The sequence below is a fragment of the Mytilus trossulus genome, chromosome 1, assembly GCF_036588685.1.
Source record: "Mytilus trossulus isolate FHL-02 chromosome 1, PNRI_Mtr1.1.1.hap1, whole genome shotgun sequence".
NCBI classification, from domain to species: Eukaryota; Metazoa; Mollusca; class Bivalvia; order Mytilida; family Mytilidae; genus Mytilus; species Mytilus trossulus.
In genome coordinates, this window is record NC_086373.1 from 104,637,021 (window position 1) to 104,655,836 (window position 18,816).

The window sequence follows — 18,816 nt, forward strand, 5'->3', positions numbered from 1 at the left end:
TCAATATGGAATTGTTGAATGTTTTTATGTCCCATTTAAGGGCATTATAATTTCTGGTCTGTGTGTCCGTCCGTCTGTTCATTTGTTTGACCGTCCGTCTTCATTCGTTTGTCTGTCCATTCATCCGCAACATTCTGGACTGTTAGAAGATGTTTTTTTTTTGTATCATATGTATAACTGTTTAACAATCTATGATAAAATTTCAGAACTTCCTATCCAGTCCTCCAGTGTTGATGTTGAAAGTATTCCAGATTCTTGTCCTGTGGAAGATGGAAAATCTGTAAGCTTAGAGGCATCTCAGGAGTAAGTAAGACGTTATATTTGCACTTAACTAGCGAGTCTGATGATCAGCTGAATTTTAATGTGCATTTTCTGTAAAAGCAGAAATTTTCATGGAAAGAATATATCGAAGAAATTAAAACCCCAACGCAAATCTACCTGCATATAAAATTCACTTCTATTTATTTGAAGCCACGAAGTAAATCCCCATGAAATCTTATATAGAGACAAAGCCATGAAAATTAATGTTTCTACAGTAGTAAGAAATCTTAAATTTAAAATTTGAATATGCACCTTACATTTTCAAACTTTGATAACTTATTTCAAATATACTCAACATGTTTCAATCTGCTCAATTTGTTTTTCATGGTAGGATCAATAAATTTTATACTGTTACAATATATTAACAAATTACTGTAAAAACTGAGAAAGAGATTGCTTCAATCTTATTTCCATCACTATCCTTTCATAAACTAAACAACATAGAATTAGTTGAAGCTAAACATGCCTTAATTTTTGGGTTCTTTTCAATTTATTGTCATATTTGCCATACCTAAACACCTGTTATATGTAATCTATATTTGTACGAATGTTTTAAGGTGAACTTTACCCCAAATTGTACTTTGAATGATACAAACATTTAGAGATATTATTATGTGGGCCTGTACAATGTTTATTTCATGTATTAATTATGATTTGAAATTCTTGTTCATAAATTCTTTCCAAATATTGGTTGCACAGTACCCCTTAAACCTATGTATTAGAAGTGTTGGTCCTAATTATGTATTAGATATTTGCTCAACAAAAAAAAATCAAGAGAGTTCATGTTCATTTTATTGTTACTTGTTCATGGTTTTTAAACAGAATTTATGATTACTTACATAATTGCTTACTTATTGTAGTGTTGATTCAAGGATAGAAATGTCTGTTCAACCAGTAGAAGAAGAAGATGAAGAAAAGGTATTGAAAGTTTTTAAGTGTAATATACTTTACAAAAGAAAAAAACTGGAACGATTACTTAATTTTGCCCATGTTAGGATGATAGGATAGCATTTTGTTTCCAATTTGAGTGTTGGTCTGTACTGCACCAACATTAAAAGTGTTGGTTAAGGCAGTTCTCCATAGTGAACCATAAACATGAAACTACATCCTGCTGACACTTTCTCTTATTCTTATATGGGTGTTACAAGAAATGTAAAAATGTACCTGAAGCTTTCCATGTAATTGATTTTAATTTTAGAAACTTTGCTATTCGATAATATTTAATTCAATTCCCTAATTAGTAGAAAATTGAATGCAAGCATTTCATTTAAACGATAAAAGAAAAATTTACTATATTACATTTAAGATAGTTTAAACAGAAATAAGGAGATGTTGTATGATTGCTTTTGAGACAACTATCTACCAAAGTCCAAATTAAGTGAATTTAAGCAATTATAGGCAACTGTGCAGTGTTAAACAATGAGAAAACTGCACACCGTATAGTTGGCTACAAAAGGCATGACATAAAAAACTAAAAAACTGTTCAATTGAGATGGCTCACAGCCTATTGATAACAAATCAATTTACGAAAAACAAATGTAACAGACAATAACTTGCAATTACTCAACTACAGGCTCCTGATTTGAGCATGATTGCATACTATTTGAATTAAACAAATTTTATTAAATTATATTATTTATTAACAGTGAAGAAAAAGTCAGAATATTATTTTTTTCACTTTATGCCATTATGCATCTTATGTACGTAATTCTCTTTTCAGTATCCACCCTCCTCAAATGAAATAATTGAAGTACACACTGCAAATGATGAAGAAACAAGTCTTAATTCTGATGAACATATTAATAAACAAAATACCAAGAGAGAAACACAAAAGGAATTAAAACAAGGTAATAATCTTTCTGGATCTAAACCAGAAAAGACAGGAAGAAGTAGAACTTCGAAAACAACCAACTCAAAAGAAGAGTATTGTAATCTGCTTTCACAAGAGTATGACACCATTAACCAAGTTATGAATAATGAAGAATTGCATATAGATGATACTGATGATTTCCAAGTTCTAGAATCTTTTCATGAAGCACAGAAAAGATCCACAAAAAATAAAACAAAAAATTCTGTTCTTCAAAAAGAAGAAAGTCGGAAAATACTTACAAATAATGATAAAGAGAAAATGCTTAAACTTGAACAGTGTGAAAAGAAGTTTTCCAATATAGAAACAAATATTTCTATAGGACAGAATAAAAAAAGTAAAATCAATGGAAAATGTAGAGCTGCTGAAAATAAAATGAAATTAGAAATGGCTGATAATGACTATGATGCAAAAAAAGGAAAACACAAAAGTACCAAAAATGGTGTTACTAAAGACAATGGATATAATCTTGTATCACCAAAGCCTGTTTATATAAACATTGATATTGATGATGCAGAGCGTAATTTTGATTTTAATGATGACATTCAAGTCCAGGAATCTTTTCCAGAACCAAAAAAGAAATCGACAAAAAATAAAGGAAAATGCCAGAAAAAACAAAAAAATAGTAATGAGCATAAGTTGTTGAAAGATAAGCCTGAACAAAGAGATGAATCAGATTGTGACTTTTATTCAAATTCTGGAAAAGAGAACATTGATGTTAATGTTATAGAAATTGTAACTTCTAAAACCAAAGGCACTAAAAAAGGGGGAAAAGAACCAAACGCATCTTCTAAACTCAATAAAAAGACAAGAAAGGTTGAATCAAAAGATGGACTTAGTGAAGCTTTCGAGCATGCAACAAACTCTTTTGTAAGTGTTGATTTAGAAGATTGTCTGGAAAAGAAAAATAATAAGCATTATGAAGAAATAATTGAGAGCAAAATTGGAGAGAAAGCTTCAAGCAATAATAAAAGTATCAAATGTTTGATTGGAAAAGAGCCAGAATTAGATAAAGATCTTGAAACAAGTTCATCAAAATTGAGACACAATAAATCTAGTGACGACCTAACATGTGTCACATCTGAAGGTAATTCATTTCCGGAGAATTCTGTAACTGCAGAACAGCTTCATTCTTCCTGGAATGAGGAACTTCCTCTTTCTGCCCCAGACATTAAAAAGCAGGCAAAAAATAAGAAAGAAGAAACATCTAACCTTCCAGAAATGCAAGAATTTGATGATGATAATGTGACACATATAGAAATACATGAGAGTACTACAGCAGTGAAAAATAATACTGTATTAAACAAATTTGAAGAATATGATGACTATGAACTTGTCATTGAAGATGACAACAAGTTTCCAAAACAAATTGAATTTGTAATGCCTGAAAAATACAAAGTAGTATGTAATAGCAATAAAAAATATAAACAAATAGAGAAAGCAGAAAGTCCAGACTTTGAGTACAGTGATCAAGATGATGTAGTTCCATGTGTTGTAAATAAAATAGAACAAGAAAAACTAAAATTAAAAAGTGTAAATAAGACTGGAAAAGAACCTAAGGGAAACAAAAATAGGAAAAAAAGCAGTAAAGATAGTCATGATAGTTCTGATATTGGTACGAAGGATACAATGAAAAAGGAACAAAATAAACAGAAAAAGAAAGGCATTCAGAAGGAAAAGTTGAATAGGAAGAAAAGTATTGATCCCAAAATTATAGTTGAAGATGATGAGTCTGATAATGACTTGAAAGCTAATTCATCATACAAATTCACTTGTAAGAAACTTCCAAAGTTTACTGCTTTTGGAGATAGTGGAATAAATGTGGATGATGAAACTCTAGAAGTAACCATTCCTGACAGTTTAACAGTAGATCTTCCATCAAATAATGAAATTGAAGCAAAAAGTGTTGGTGAAAAAGGTAAAGCAAAGAAAAGAACTAAGGGAAAACCAAGCAACGATGAGGAATTTGATTTTAACATCTGTGAAGGTCGGGAATTCAATGTAGAGAACAGTGATGATGATGGGAAACACAAAAGCAAAAAAAGACCATCTATATCAAAGCTTTATGTTGCGGAAAAAATACCTGTAGATGTTGAAAAGGATGATATCCCTGTTCCTAGTCACGTTTTGATAGAAAATACTAAGGAGTTAACAAAAGTTCGAGATACAGTAAACAATAGAAAAGTGCCAATATCTGGTAAGGCAAGAACTGATAGAATGAGTAAAATAGGAAAGTATTCACTTAGAAAAAGAAACAAGGAAAAATTAAAGGAAGCATTCAAAGTCTCGGATACGGAAGATGAAATATCAAGTACACAAAGTTCAAATAGCGATAGAGTTAGTGAACAATTACAGTTAACTCCTGATAATATAACAAGTTATACTCCATCTCCTGATGATATAACAAGTTATACTCCAAACAATAAAGACCAAAGTACAACCTTTGAAAATAAAGATAAGACTGTCAGTTTGTTTGATCAACCTAAGCAGTATGGGCCAAACAAAAGAAAAAGTGATTGTGCAATAACACAAAATAGAAAGTTTTTCCATTCAAATTCATTATCACAGACTAAGAACATTCGACACTACACTTCAACTACAGTCCAAAAAATAGATTCTTCTGCTTGTTTTGGATTTGAAAGTCCCCGAGATGATCATAAAACTGAAAAGTCCCAGAATTCCAAAAGAAGTTTGTTGTTGTTGATGTCTTATTCCCAGTCAGATACTTTGTTACCATGTGAAAAAGGAGATGCTGGTTCTGATCCTTATGACTTTGAGGCTGAATGCAACAGACAGAAAGGTTTTAAATCAAGCAAAGTTCAGCAGAAAAAAGAGAGTGCAAAATCAAAACAACTAATGTCAAAATTAAAACTTCAGGATGATATAGGTAAAAAGACAAAAAAGAAAAGTGCCAATCGGTATGAGCAGGAAGAACTTACACCCTTGACCTTATTTAATGATGAAAGTATGATAGACAAAAAAACGAAAAAAGAAAGACACAACAAATCTATTGTCTATAATGAGGAAGGGCTGTCACCTGATTTTCCATTATTTAATGATGAGATCGATACATACCAAGTGGAAGTGACAAAAACACCAAAAAAGAGATCAAAAGGTCATAATAATAAACAAAAACCATACAAAGAAAAAAAAGATGCAAAGAAATATAAACTCAACAACTCAGTTTCATTCAAAGATGAATGTGATAATAAGAAGCAACGGAAGATGCAAAAAGAAGTTGAATTTTATCCAGGAGATATTGAAGAGACTATTGATTCTGATCAGTTAGACCCTACAAATTTGCAGTCTGTAGTTTTTGATGAAGCCAGTCTTCAAAAAATATCAAAACGCCTGTCAAACATGACTTCAGATGACAGGAGTAAGGCAACCCAGGAATTAGATAAAGAGGATTCCTCTGATTCACAAGAAGTCAGAATTGGAAATATTTTAAATCAACAATCAAAACTAAAGTCAAATTGTACAAGTATGCCTAAAGATATAGACATAGGTGAAGAACCAGCTGTCTCATTGGATTTACAATCACCTGTGCATATCCAATTAAAAGACCCCCGCAGAAGAAAAAAGAAGGAGGTAAGTCCAAGTACATTGTGATGCATCCCTCCTGAAAAAAGGCCCAACTTGATGATCATATCATTATTTGGAAAGAAAACCCTACTACACATAATTTAAGTGACCTAATGAATTTGATTAACTTTTAGTAGTATGATTTGTCCAAGTGATTATAAATTTGATATAAAAATAATGTTTTACAACTGAGACACTTGGGATCTTGCTACAATCTACCCCTCCTGATTAAAATAACAAAAAAAATGTCTATAAAAAAAGAAGATGTGGTATGATTGCCAATGAGACAACTCTCTACAAGAGACCGAAATGACATAGATATTTAACAACTATAGGTCACTGTACAGCCTTCAACAATGAGCAATGCCCATACTGCATGGTCAACTATAAAAGGCCCCGGTATTTTACAATTAATTTCTCCATGATGCAAAGAAACATGTTGTACTTTGTTATTTAACATTAAAAAAATAGAATAAAAATCATGTCAGTATTACCATTAGTTTTAACAAAACATTTATTACTACTATTATTACATAGTACTGAAGATTGCAAATACAAATTTAAAACAAATTTTAGATAAAAAGCTGTTACAAAAAGTACAGAGTGATTTTTTTTCTATTTAGGGTAGAAAAAAGAAAGTAGAAGTTTGTTCTGATGAAGAAATTGACAAGTAAGTGTTTTTAACTTTGTAATTTTCCTGATACTCCCTCCAATTCTTATGTCCAAAAGACCTGGGGAAGAAAAGTTTAGTAAAAGTTTTCATTCTTCTATCAAAAGAGTTTTTGTCTAGCCTGTGACGAAAGTTGAGGAACGCAAGACATAGGTATTGCTTTTCAAACTACGATGGTGGTGTCAACAATTGTTAAGTGTTCTGCTTAAGTTAGTTTGACTACTATTTGGAGGCCCTTTCCCTTAGGTCCATAGGACATGAACTGGCGACTTTAAATTGATAAGCAATGTTGCTGTTCATCAGATTGTCTTTTTCTGAATTTTACATAGGTAACAGGAAAGCAATTTCTGCAGCCAATTCCTATTTGCTGATGGTTTCATATTTTATAACTTTTATAACTATTATTGAACATGGTAAATTTTCCACAATTTATTTTCATCTTCCCTGCTGCCATTTCCTATTTGCTAATGGTAAATTTTATAACTCTCACTGAACATGGTAAATGTCCTTAATTCAATTTTTTTTGCTTCTATGGAAGCATATAATGTTATATTTAGTCTAGATTTTGATATGGTTGAATTTTAGCAAGTAAGCATTTTTATGCCCCACCTACGATAGTAGAGGGGCATTATGTTTTCTGGTCTGTGGCTCTGTACGTTCGTCTGTCTGTGCGTCCGTTCAGGTTAAAGTTTTTGGTCAAGGTAGCTTTGATGAAGCTGAAGTCCAATCAACTTGAAACTTAGTACACTTGTTGCTTATGATATGATCTTTCTGATTTAAAAGCCAAATTAGACTTTTGACTCCAATTTCATGGTCCACTGAACATAGAAAATGAAAGTGGGAGTTTTAGGTTAAAGTTTTTGGTCAAGGTAGTTTTTGATGAAGCTGAAGTCCAATCAACTTGAAACTTAGTACATATGTTCCCTATAGTATGATCTTTCTAATTTTAATGCCAAATTAGATTATTACCCAATTTCATGGTCCATGGAACATGGAAAAGGATAGTGCAAGTGGGGCATCCGTGTACTTTGGACACATTCTTGTTTACTTCTTCCCTGCAACCACTTCCTGTGTTCTCATAGTTTGAAATTTTATAACATTCATTGTACAAAAAACTACTAATGAAATCCTATTTAAATTTATAAATTGATCTTATCAAACTATTTTAGAAGTACATTAGTTTTTATGCCAAATAGATTGTTAGATTAAAACACTTTCATCCCTTAAAGGAGTAGGTCCAGTAAGACCCCTTTTTGACCACTAAATAAAGCATTTTTACAAAATTGTTAAAATGTAAACTTTTATCTATTTATTGGAAAGTAGAATACTTCTGCTACACAAATATGGGCTGTTTTTTTTTACAATAAATTGCACACATATCGGGTACTAGCATCATTAAGGCCAGGATTTTTTAATTTGTTGGTTTACGGATCCGCCGACCCGATTTTGCCGATTTCCAAAATAAAAATAAAATCGAATTTTCAGGCTTTTTTTTTATTCTCGCCGACCCCAACAAATGCATTATCCCTGAAAAATAATTAAAATATCCTTTCTTATGAAATGAAATGCATTAATCACTAACAGAAGTGATGACACTTTCTGTTGTGAAAAATGAAACTTTCAGTTTACGTTTCTAAAAATAGACAAATCAATTATTAATGACCTTGAAATGTCGTTTGCGCAAATAATTTTGCGGAACGAAACCTGTGTTTAAAACCAATTACACAATAAGTTCGTTTCCCTTATTTGTCACCAGTCCGTAAGATGTATGTTCTCATATAAATAGACTTTTCCAAATGTGGACAGGTGGAAGTTCAAGACATCAAGTTAAAATACTGAATTTTAACAAATCATTTGATATTTTCTTGTTTTACAGATAATAAAAAAATATCGTCCATTTGGATAAAAAACGGGAATGCATGACAACAGATTATTTAACCTGATATTCTCGTTTTTCCAGTGGACGAGTCTATTACATTTTTGACACGTGTGTTGAAACTTATTTACGTACGACGTTTTTACTTTTTTTTCTTTATCAGTTTTCGTGCTTATTATTTTTCACCAAGTTTTGATTAAAAGCTAAGTCAAATAACTGACGTGAATCTGTTTTTCTTGTTTGTGAAATGACGATTTAATTTTGTCTTTGTCAGTGTACCCCCCTTTTTTTACGGGAAATTATTAGACAATGTCATGCGATGTTTACAGCTGAGCAATAATATTTCATCAAACTAAAATTTAAGAACGATGAAAAAATAGTATGACAAACATATTATTAGAAAGGTGAAATATATTTTTATTTTGCATAAGTTTTCTGTCTTGAAAGATCTTTTTTTTTCTTTTTTTTCCCGACCGACCGACCCGACGTTTTCATGGAGAAAATCCGTAAATCAACAAATTAAAAAACCGTGGCCTAAGTCATGCTAAATTACTGAAATCTTCACAATTTTAGACCGTTTCCGTCTTAAATGGAAATGGCCACATTTGTGTTCATTCTTATTATTTAAATGTAAGTTGTATTTGATGATAATACATAACATAATTCTTAACATATTTAAAGGTTGAGAGTAAAAACTTATTTTTTTGACAAAAACATTTTTCATATTTAAGCTTGAATTTGAGCATCTTTAATGACTAAATCAGTTCAAATCTTTCATATAAACTACTTATATTGACTGAAGTGTCTTAAAAGTGTCATAGCTGTCAACTGACCCGTATTCTGCGGGTGTGAGATTTTCACAATTCTGAGGGATCTCCCGGATCACCCGCCGGGTCATTGAAATAACCCGGGAATTCCGAAAATGACCCGATTTCACCGGTATTTCTTAGCCTTGAGATTGATTTCATAAGTAATATTCAATTGAAATTGAACCGGTAAATTCGTAATTCTTCCATGAACAGAAAGTTCATCTAGCTATGTAAACTGTCAAATTAAATGACCCATTAAGTGCATGGCTTCACTTGACAGCTTTGGTGTCAAACACACTGTTAATTAACACCAATTACCTTAGCTTTACATCGTAAATAAATTGCACTATTGGTTTTACAAAAATATTTCAACCAAGATTTACTTCCCCTTATTTGTCACCATTCAAAATTATTCCTTATATTTACGTTTTATGGGTGAAAAAGATTTTAAAAATTCAAATATAAAATTCAAATACATATTGAAAAATAACTTAACATTATTTTTATACCTTTATACAATTTTTAAAAAATAGTTGAAAATTATATTTTACATTTATACTTCCTTTAACTGTATTACTATATTTTATCTTAGTCTAATTTCATTTCAACCTAAGAGATGGTATGTTTGAAAGCTACATAGCCAGTAGTGTCAAACCTTTTAAAATTACATTTGAATAATAAATTATAGTGGTTCATAATCTCAAACAACCTAAAACTGTGTTATTCAAATTGATAAAAAATCTTTAAAAGTGCAATAAAATAATAATTAATAGAATTTAAAATGACTTAACCAAGTGAACATGCATTGATGTTTTGGTATCTTTGATTTCCATTTTAAGAAAATGTACCATTAATACTGAAATTCTGCTCGAAAAAGTTTGTATGTGTTATGACCTGAGATTTGATTCTTCAATGCAGGTCATGACCTGCATTTTCATCCTCACAGGTTGACAGGTATGAAGTGTCCAAAATCTTTCATCAGATGAACCTGAAATTTGAGGCCAAAATCAGCCCTTACCACTTCAAATAATTTAGGAAGTCCAATTAAAAATAGATGGGGGGGGGGGATCATTATCTGTTATGCTTTAGTACACAAGTTATCATCAATCAATTGTATGCAACAAAGCATTGCTATTGGTGTCACTGTGATTGGTGTATTTCTCAGAAATGAGAGTTCATAACTTTGATTTACCAGTTTTTAGATTTTCATATCAAATCTATGAGTACCTTAGAAAAAAGGAAAGTGTTTTGCAAAGTAGACATTTTATCAACTTGTAATATCCATTTTAGGGTATTGAAAAGTCATGACTCATCTTCATAGGAATTAAGGAAAATTCAAACACACCAGGCCTTGAAGGCATAAAACTTTGCTCAGTGCTCGGAGCACAAAAATCATGCTCAAACATGAAATCCAGCAATTTGATTGGTTGATTCTCAAGTCTGAGTACAAAAATCATGCTCAAAAGTTTTATAACCGTGAGGCTCGAACCGCAAACTTTTACATAGGGACCTTGAATCGTTATCAAAATGGGATATGAAATTTAATGAATAAAATATGATATGTTATCTGATGAGCATTGAAGTCTTAAAAGACTTATGAACTGGAAGATTATAAACTAATGAACCCTGTTCTTTTATAAAAATATTCCTGACAAACTTTTTGAAAACATAAATTTGAAGACTGAACAACACAAATATTGTTTTTTTTCAGTGCAGTTTTGACAAGTGGACCAACAAAGGAAACACATTCTATTCTTGAGAATTTTAGCAGTATTTGTAAGGTAATTATTTTATTGTTATTTATTATTATAAATTGGTGATGAAGTATGTTCTGTTCACAAAGGGTAAAATTGGCCAAAAATTTCTTTTTTCTTCTAAATCTGAATTTTAAAACAAAATAGTTGTAAGATAAATATTAATACAAAATAACTTCTTTGCACATCACATCACATTATAAATTACGAAGTTATGGCTACTTAATTATGCATTGAGCAAAAATACCCTCACAAATGCAATTCTGATTAATTTTATTTTTCAACTTTTTTTTCAGAAAATAATTGAGAGCAATAATGATCAAGAGGAAGAAGAAGAAGACAACTGCTTCAATAGGCATGTGTCTTATGCAATTATTATAGTCTTTGGTTCCTCTTATTGTTGATGTCAGTAAAATGATTAATCCTAAACTAACAAAATATTTTGTCATATCTAAAATCATGATTATTGCTGCTCCTGTTTGGGGCATCAGTGTACTTTGCACACATTCTTGTTTTTTTTATTTTATTATTTGTGTAATTGAATTACTTATAATGATGATAATGACACAATCAGATGAAAACACTGATCTTGTTTCCCTACTATGCCTTCAGGGATCTAGTTCTAGTTTCCCTTCTGAAACATCACATCATCCAATTAAAATACTGCCTCCAAATTTCTTAAGGTGTCATGTCAAAACCAGAAGATTCTGAAATATCTTAAACATTAAATAGAAAAGAGCATTCTATGAATATGAACAAATATTTTTTTTAAAACTTTCTATAATCATATCCGTCACAGCAAAACATATATTGGTATGCTATTTTCCATCTGTCTATTGGTCCATCATCACTTAAAAAGCCCTAAATTTATTTCAAAGAAATGGGATCAAACCAGTCATCAAAATTAGAAATTATATGTAGTCCACCACTGAAAACTTGTTGGTCAAATTACTATGAATCCGTTTTGAAGTGGAATTTAATTGGGGGGAAAAGTGCAAGTTTTTTTTTAATTAAACTTATCCTGTAAACTTTTCAACAAAATCTTCATGGAATGACATAAACATTCAGTGTATTCAGAATAAATCAGTAGACAAATCTTGATTGAATTTCAAACAAAAAACACAAAATAAAATAAAAAATGCTGAAATGAAGAGTAAAATCTATTTTTACAGTTGTTTTAAAAAATCTAACTAATGACAATTACTCTGTGGTTAATCTGGTGGAAGAATACATAACTTATCCAATAACATGTATATGATGTCTATAGGATATTAATTTTCAATAACTTTCAATGTAGTCTAGTCTTTTTGTACTGACAGTTATTACATAGCTTATTGATTAAAATTCTTTTTAATATTACAGTAAAGAAGCTGAAGTGCTAAAGAAGAGTAATCTTGCTACTAAGGTATCTTTTACAATGTCAGTTGCTAGCTTTTTATTTGATGCTTTATTAAGCCTGTTACAGATAAAAGACTGAGAATGTAGACTTGTGAAGTCAATTAGAGAGTATAAAATCAATTAAGCCTAGTTGAAGATTTTTACATCTAATTTCATTCTTATGAGATTTATTTGTTGTAATTTTTAGTGGAAAAAGGGGTCCTACCATTTAAAAATTAATAAATTCAATCTTGTTTCTTTTTTCTTTTTGGAAATTAATGAATTGTTATACCATCGGTTATGATTATTTTTTAGATTGGGAAGGAAACTCCATATGTTTTGACAAGAAAATCTCAGAAAACACCAACCACTCCTGGAAATATTAGAAAGTTGTACAGATCTTTGGATATCTCAGTTATACAAACTCCAAAGACTCCTGCTTCTGTCTACAGTGACATGGGTATTAATTTAACCTATATTTGAATGCTGATATTTTCTTGCTGGCAACTCCTTGTCTCATGTTTAATCAATTTTACATTAGTCTTTTTTGCACTTATAATTACTTGCCATGGTTGTATTCTGCACATTGGACTGCTGTTTTCTTTCTCATTGTATTATTTTCTTATTTTTCTTTCTCATTGTATTATTTTCTTCTTTAAGGTGCATTTTTTACAGTAAGTGGTTGATACTGATAAAAGTTGTATTTGTTAATGTTAACAGATTTTTTTTAAGTTGTTAAAAAAAATCATTTCTATTGATAATGAGTTATTGACTTTTCAGATCAAATCCCTCTAGATTTATCAGGAATATTTTCTTCTCAGAAGTCATTTTTGATGGTAAGTAGAAAAGAAAGAAAAAACTACTTTATTAACATGAATTAAATAAGAAAAGTTATAAATCTAGAAAAGAGAAATTATTCTTAACACAAATTTACTGAGTAATGTCTTCTGATACTATGAAAATTATTAAGACTTTAAAGACCTTTTAGCACAACAAGTATGGTCCTAAAACTCTTCAAGTGCTTGCTACAGAGTATGATACCTTGAGAATTCACCTTGTAATGTCATTTGTTAGGCAACTCACATTTAAATGGGCATTTGACCATCTTGTTAAGTTCATGTTATTATGTATCGTTAATTTGCAGATATTTGCAGGAGTAAATGTATTCTTACTGTATACAAGTTTAACATTTAAATAAGCACAAATGTGTCAAGAGATTAATGCCATTTCTAAAAGATACCATTTGACATTGATTAAGGTAACTTTTTCTTGATATGTATTGGAAAAACAGCTACATAAGACCTTATCAAATCAGCTATTTATACATGAGAAATTTGCTTTGTTTTCAGGATTCTGGAGATGAAAAGGAAGAAGAATTGAAAATGTAAGTTTCGAAACATATTTTAATATTTTAATTAATATTTAATTTCCCATGAAACTTTTAATCAACTGTTATTTCTTTAAGAAGGCAGCAACATTCTAACAGGAAACCAATCAGTGAAGTCATTTTGGTATGGGATACTCCAGTACACAAAATACAGATCAAGTTTGAATTTTGGTTGCATCACTTCAACTATTCTAGAGTAATGCCCCTTTACAAATGGAAAAATTGATGATTTTTTATGCTCACCTGGCCAAAAGGCCAAGTGAGCTTTTCCCCATCACTTGGCCTCCGTCGTCATTAACTTTTACAAAAATCTTCTCCTCTGAAACTACTGGGCCAAATTAAACCAAACTTGGCCACAATCATCATTGATGTATCTAGTTTAAAGTTTGTGTTTAATTACCCGGCCAACCATCCAAGATGGCCGCCATGGCTAAAAATAGAACATAGGGGTTTTTGGCTTATAACTCAAAAACCAAAGCATTTAGAGCAAATTTGACATGGGATAAAATTGTTTATCAGGTTAAGATCTATCTGCCCTGAAATTTTGAGATGAATCAGACAACCCATTGTTGGGTTGCTGCCTATAAATTGGTAATTTTAAGGAAATTTTACTGTTTTTGGTTATCTTGAATATTATTATAGATAGAGATAAACTGTAAACAGCTATAATGTTCAGCAAAGTAAGATTTACAAATAAGTCAACATGACCAAAATGGTCAGTTGACCTCTTTAGGAGTTATTGCCCTTTATAGTAAATTTTTAACCATTTTTCGTAAATATCCATGATCTTTTACAAAAATCTTCTCCTTCTGAAACTACTAGGCCAAATTAATCCAAACTTGGCCACAATCATCATTGATGTATCTAGTTTAAAGTTTGTGTTTAATTACCCGGCCAACCATCCAAGATGGCCGCCATGGCTAAAAATAGAACATAGGGGTAAAATGCAGTTTTCGGCTTATAACTCAAAAACCAAAGAATTTAGAGCAAACCTGACATGAGGTAAAATTGTTTATCAGGTCAAGATCTATCTGCCCTGAAATTTTCAGATGAATCAGACAACCCATTGTTGTGTTGCTGCCCCTAAATTGGTAATTTTAAGGAAATTTTACTGTTTTTGGTTATCATCTTGAATATTATTATAGATAGAGATAAACTGTAAACAGCAATAATGTTCAGCAAAGTAAGATTTACAAATAAATCAACATGACCAAAATGGTCAGTTGACCCCTTTAGGGCCAACCTTAAAAATATGTTTGTTTGCAGTTTTCAGACTGTACCTTCAGACTGAAGGGTCGGTAGGTAAGAAAAATATTTTATTTTATCAGCCAAAATACAGTTTAAACAAGCAGTTACACTAAACCATGTTTCTTGTGAAGATTAAAAAACATTTTAAAACAACAAACACTGGACATGCTCAAAACCAACATCAAATGAACAGGCATTTTCAGAGTAAAAACTTTTTAACCAAAACTGAAACTTAAACATAGTGTCATTATCCAATTTATGACATAAAATATGGAATAATTATTAAATACTGGAACACTTATAAACAAGGAATGTCATTATGAATAGAACTGTTTTAAAGAAATAAATTCAGACATGTATGCTTCTTGACTAGAATGTTTTCCATACCTGCCAACTGACCCGTTTTCTGCGGGTGTGACCCGAGATTTTGACAATTCTGAGGGATCACCCGGACACCCGCCGGGTCATTGAAATAACCCGGGAATTCCGAAAATGACCCGATTTCACCCGTATTTCTTAGCCTTGAGATTGATTTCATAAGTAATATTCCTTTGAAATACCGGCAAATTCGTAATTCTTCCATGAACAGGAAGTTCATCTAGCTATGTAAACTGTCAAATTAAGTGACCCATTAAGTGCATGGCTTCATTTGACAGCTTTGGTGTCAAACACACTGTTCATTAACACCAATTACCTAAGCCTGAGGTCGTAAATAAATTGCACTATAAGCATAAACAAATATATTTCAACTAGTTACTTCCCCTTATTTGTCACCATTCAAAGTTCTTCCTTATATTTACGTTTTATGGGTGAAAAAGATTAAATCATAAATAATATAAAATTCAAATACATATTGAAAAATAACTTTTCAATATTTTTATACCTTTATACAATATTTAAAAAAAAGTTGAAAATTATTTTTTACATTTATACTCCCTTTTACTGTATTACTATATTTTATCATATTCTAATTTCCCTATGAAACAGGATAAGATTTGATTGCAAGGCAACAAAGCTAATAACCATACTCTTTCTAAACTTACATTAGATATTTTAAAAATGGTAGTGGATGATGATACCAAAAAGTAAAGGATACAAGACTGAGTTACACATATTTCTAAAAATCTTTATGAGTGCAATGAAACAAAAATTAATTAGATTTAAAATGACTGAACCAAGTGAACATGCATTGATGTTTTGGTATCTTTGATATACATTGTAAGAAAATGTACCATAAATACTGAAATTCAGCTCGAAAAACTTCGTACGCGTTATGACCAGAGATTTGATTCTTCAATGCAGGTCATGACCTGCATTTTCATCGTCACAGGTTGACAGGTATGGTTTTCATGAATAGAGTATTTTCATCAGAAAAATGTATATATTATAGATTTATAAGACAATTATTAAAGAGTGTATTTTTAATAAAAAAAAAAAAAACACCATTGAATCTTCCTCAATTGAAAAAAAGGCAACTTGAAAAAAAAGTACTAAGACATCCGACTGTTTTCATATTTCTAACAATATTTAATTTATATGTGATAAGGTTAAATTTTTGCCAGGCTTTTATGAAAACCAAAGAAATCTAAAGTTTGGGGTGAAATCCATAGCCCCCCATTAACAGTAAATGGTCTGTACTGAAATGTTTTTAATGCATAAAAAAATTGGCAGCATAGCTCCTAATGACATGTTTTAATTGAATTCACACTGGCCACACAGTTTGGGTATATTTAATATTGTAAGAAAGAGAATAATTGCAATGAGTGGGGCAGCCCCCCTTATCCTAAAGGAGCATACTCATTGCAATCGAGAATAGATTTAATATAGAGAGAGTATATTTATTTTTCAAGCTAACCATTCATTTTCTCTACATCTTTGTGTAGTTAGGGTTGCTTCTTATTTATTTGGCATAATCTATATCCATTAACATTTCAAATGAGCCCTTCCTCCGTACAGGCTTGTTTACAGATATCCATGAAGATTTAAGTCACGGAGGAGTGGTTTCATCTTTGTCGTCTTCACAACGATTTGTAGAAAATAAGCCATACTTCAAGCTGCTGTCGAATTATTTAACCACTGAAATTGGTTCCATAAAGTCAGGCTCCACAGATTCTGTTTGCGGAGACAGAATGGTTATCGTGTCAGTTATGAATATCCGCTGCATCATCGTCAATGATAGCATCACACGTCATTATATGTGCCTGAATCTGTATAAACAGTTTACTAATAAACTTTTTTGTTTGTTATTTGTCTTAAAATTGACACGAGACGACAGCGTAAAGTACTCCTCCATGACTTCATGGATACCTGTAAACAATTTCCATGTGCTTTATCATTAAATGGTCACATGAACACTTGACTGAAAGCTAAGAAAAACCGAACTTGAAATGCGTAATTGACCCAGACTTTAAATCATTTCCGGAAAGGACCCAAAGTTCCAGATCGCGTCAATAGAGATATTAAAAAAAAATTCTTCAAATTTTAAGCAATAAAATTTTCACAATCGGGAGGATTTTCAAGGGTCGGTCGGTAAACTGCAAACAAACAATATTTTAATTTAAGCCTAGGAGTTATTGCCCTTTAAAGTCAATTTTTAACCATTTTTCGTAAATATCCATGATCTTTTACAAAAATCTTCTCCTCTGAAACTACCGTGCCAAATTAATCCAAACTTGGCCACAATCATCATTGATGTATTTAGTTAAAAGTTTGTGTTTAATTACCCGGCCAACCATGCAAGATGGCCGCCATGGCTAAAAATAGAACATAGGGGTTTTTGGCTTATAACTCAAAAACCAAAGCATTTAGAGCAAATATAAATGGGGTAAAATTGTTTATCAGGTCAAGATCTATCTGCCCTGAAATTTTGAGATGAATCAGACAACCCATTGTTGGGTTGCTGCCCCTAAATTGGTAATTTTAAGGAAATTTTACTGTTTTTGGTTTTTATCTTGAATATTATTATAGATGGAGATAAACTGTAAACAGCAATAATATACAGCAATTTAAGACTCAAAAATAAGTCAAATGACCAAAATGGTCAATTGACCCCCTAAGAAGTTATTGTCCTTTACAATCAATTTTTAACAATTTTCATAAAATTTGTAAATTTTTACTAACATTTTCCACTGAAACTACACGGACAAGTTCATTACAGATAGAGATAATTGTAAGCAGCAAGAATGTTCAGTAAAGTAAGATGTACAAAGACATCACAATCACCTAAACACAATTTTGTCATGAATTGTCTGCTTCCTTTGTTTAATTCACATATACCAAGGTGAGCGACACAGGCTCTTTAGAGCCTCTAGTTTTGTTTCTGTTTTCTAACTCAACCAAACATTATAAAACCTATACACAATAATTATTTCAACAAAACTCTGATCAAGTACAAATTTGGGTATCATCATATTTACCATTCTTCAGTTATGTCCCAGTATAGATTCATATAATATGCAAGCGGGTGCATCATCTGTGTGCCATGAACACATTCCCCATATGTTCTTTCTATGATAGAATTTTCACACATCTGAAACATCAACATACATTTTGTACTATTGTTTGTCTTTTAGAAACAAGGAAGTCAACAAAAAGGGTCATAAAAAGAAAAAGGATAAGAAGAATGAAATTGAGAAGCATGAGGTATAATAAAGGCTAGCCTTTGTGAGAATCAAGAAATATAATAAATTCTCAGATTAATTGGAGATATCCAGTTAATGAATTTACTTCTGTTGCATTTTACATATCAAAATGTGTAGTATCACTCATTTGGAGTAGTATATCAAGTCATTGTAGCTGTGCCAAAACAAGCCTACATTCTTGCAAACAATAAAAGAGCTGTGTAACTCCAAACAAAATTCAAATAAATTAATGACCTATTTGGAGAAAATGGTTAACATTAATGTTAGGATAAAAAGTAAAA

General features: G+C 31.1%; 1 protein-coding gene across 1 annotated transcript in view; it reads left to right on the plus strand.

Annotated features, from left to right (window-relative positions):
- Window positions 1-18,816, plus strand: part of LOC134695306 (uncharacterized) — a 52,974-nt gene that overhangs the window by 25,183 nt on the left and 8,975 nt on the right. Inside the window, exons 18-28 of the mRNA XM_063556533.1 lie at window positions 207-303; window positions 1,182-1,239; window positions 2,042-5,779; window positions 6,397-6,443; window positions 10,840-10,909; window positions 11,179-11,237; window positions 12,245-12,287; window positions 12,575-12,719; window positions 13,040-13,095; window positions 13,609-13,643; window positions 18,467-18,536. Coding sequence (XP_063412603.1) covers window positions 207-303; window positions 1,182-1,239; window positions 2,042-5,779; window positions 6,397-6,443; window positions 10,840-10,909; window positions 11,179-11,237; window positions 12,245-12,287; window positions 12,575-12,719; window positions 13,040-13,095; window positions 13,609-13,643; window positions 18,467-18,536 — 4,418 coding nt within the window. The remainder of the gene's footprint in view (window positions 1-206; window positions 304-1,181; window positions 1,240-2,041; window positions 5,780-6,396; window positions 6,444-10,839; window positions 10,910-11,178; window positions 11,238-12,244; window positions 12,288-12,574; window positions 12,720-13,039; window positions 13,096-13,608; window positions 13,644-18,466; window positions 18,537-18,816) is intronic.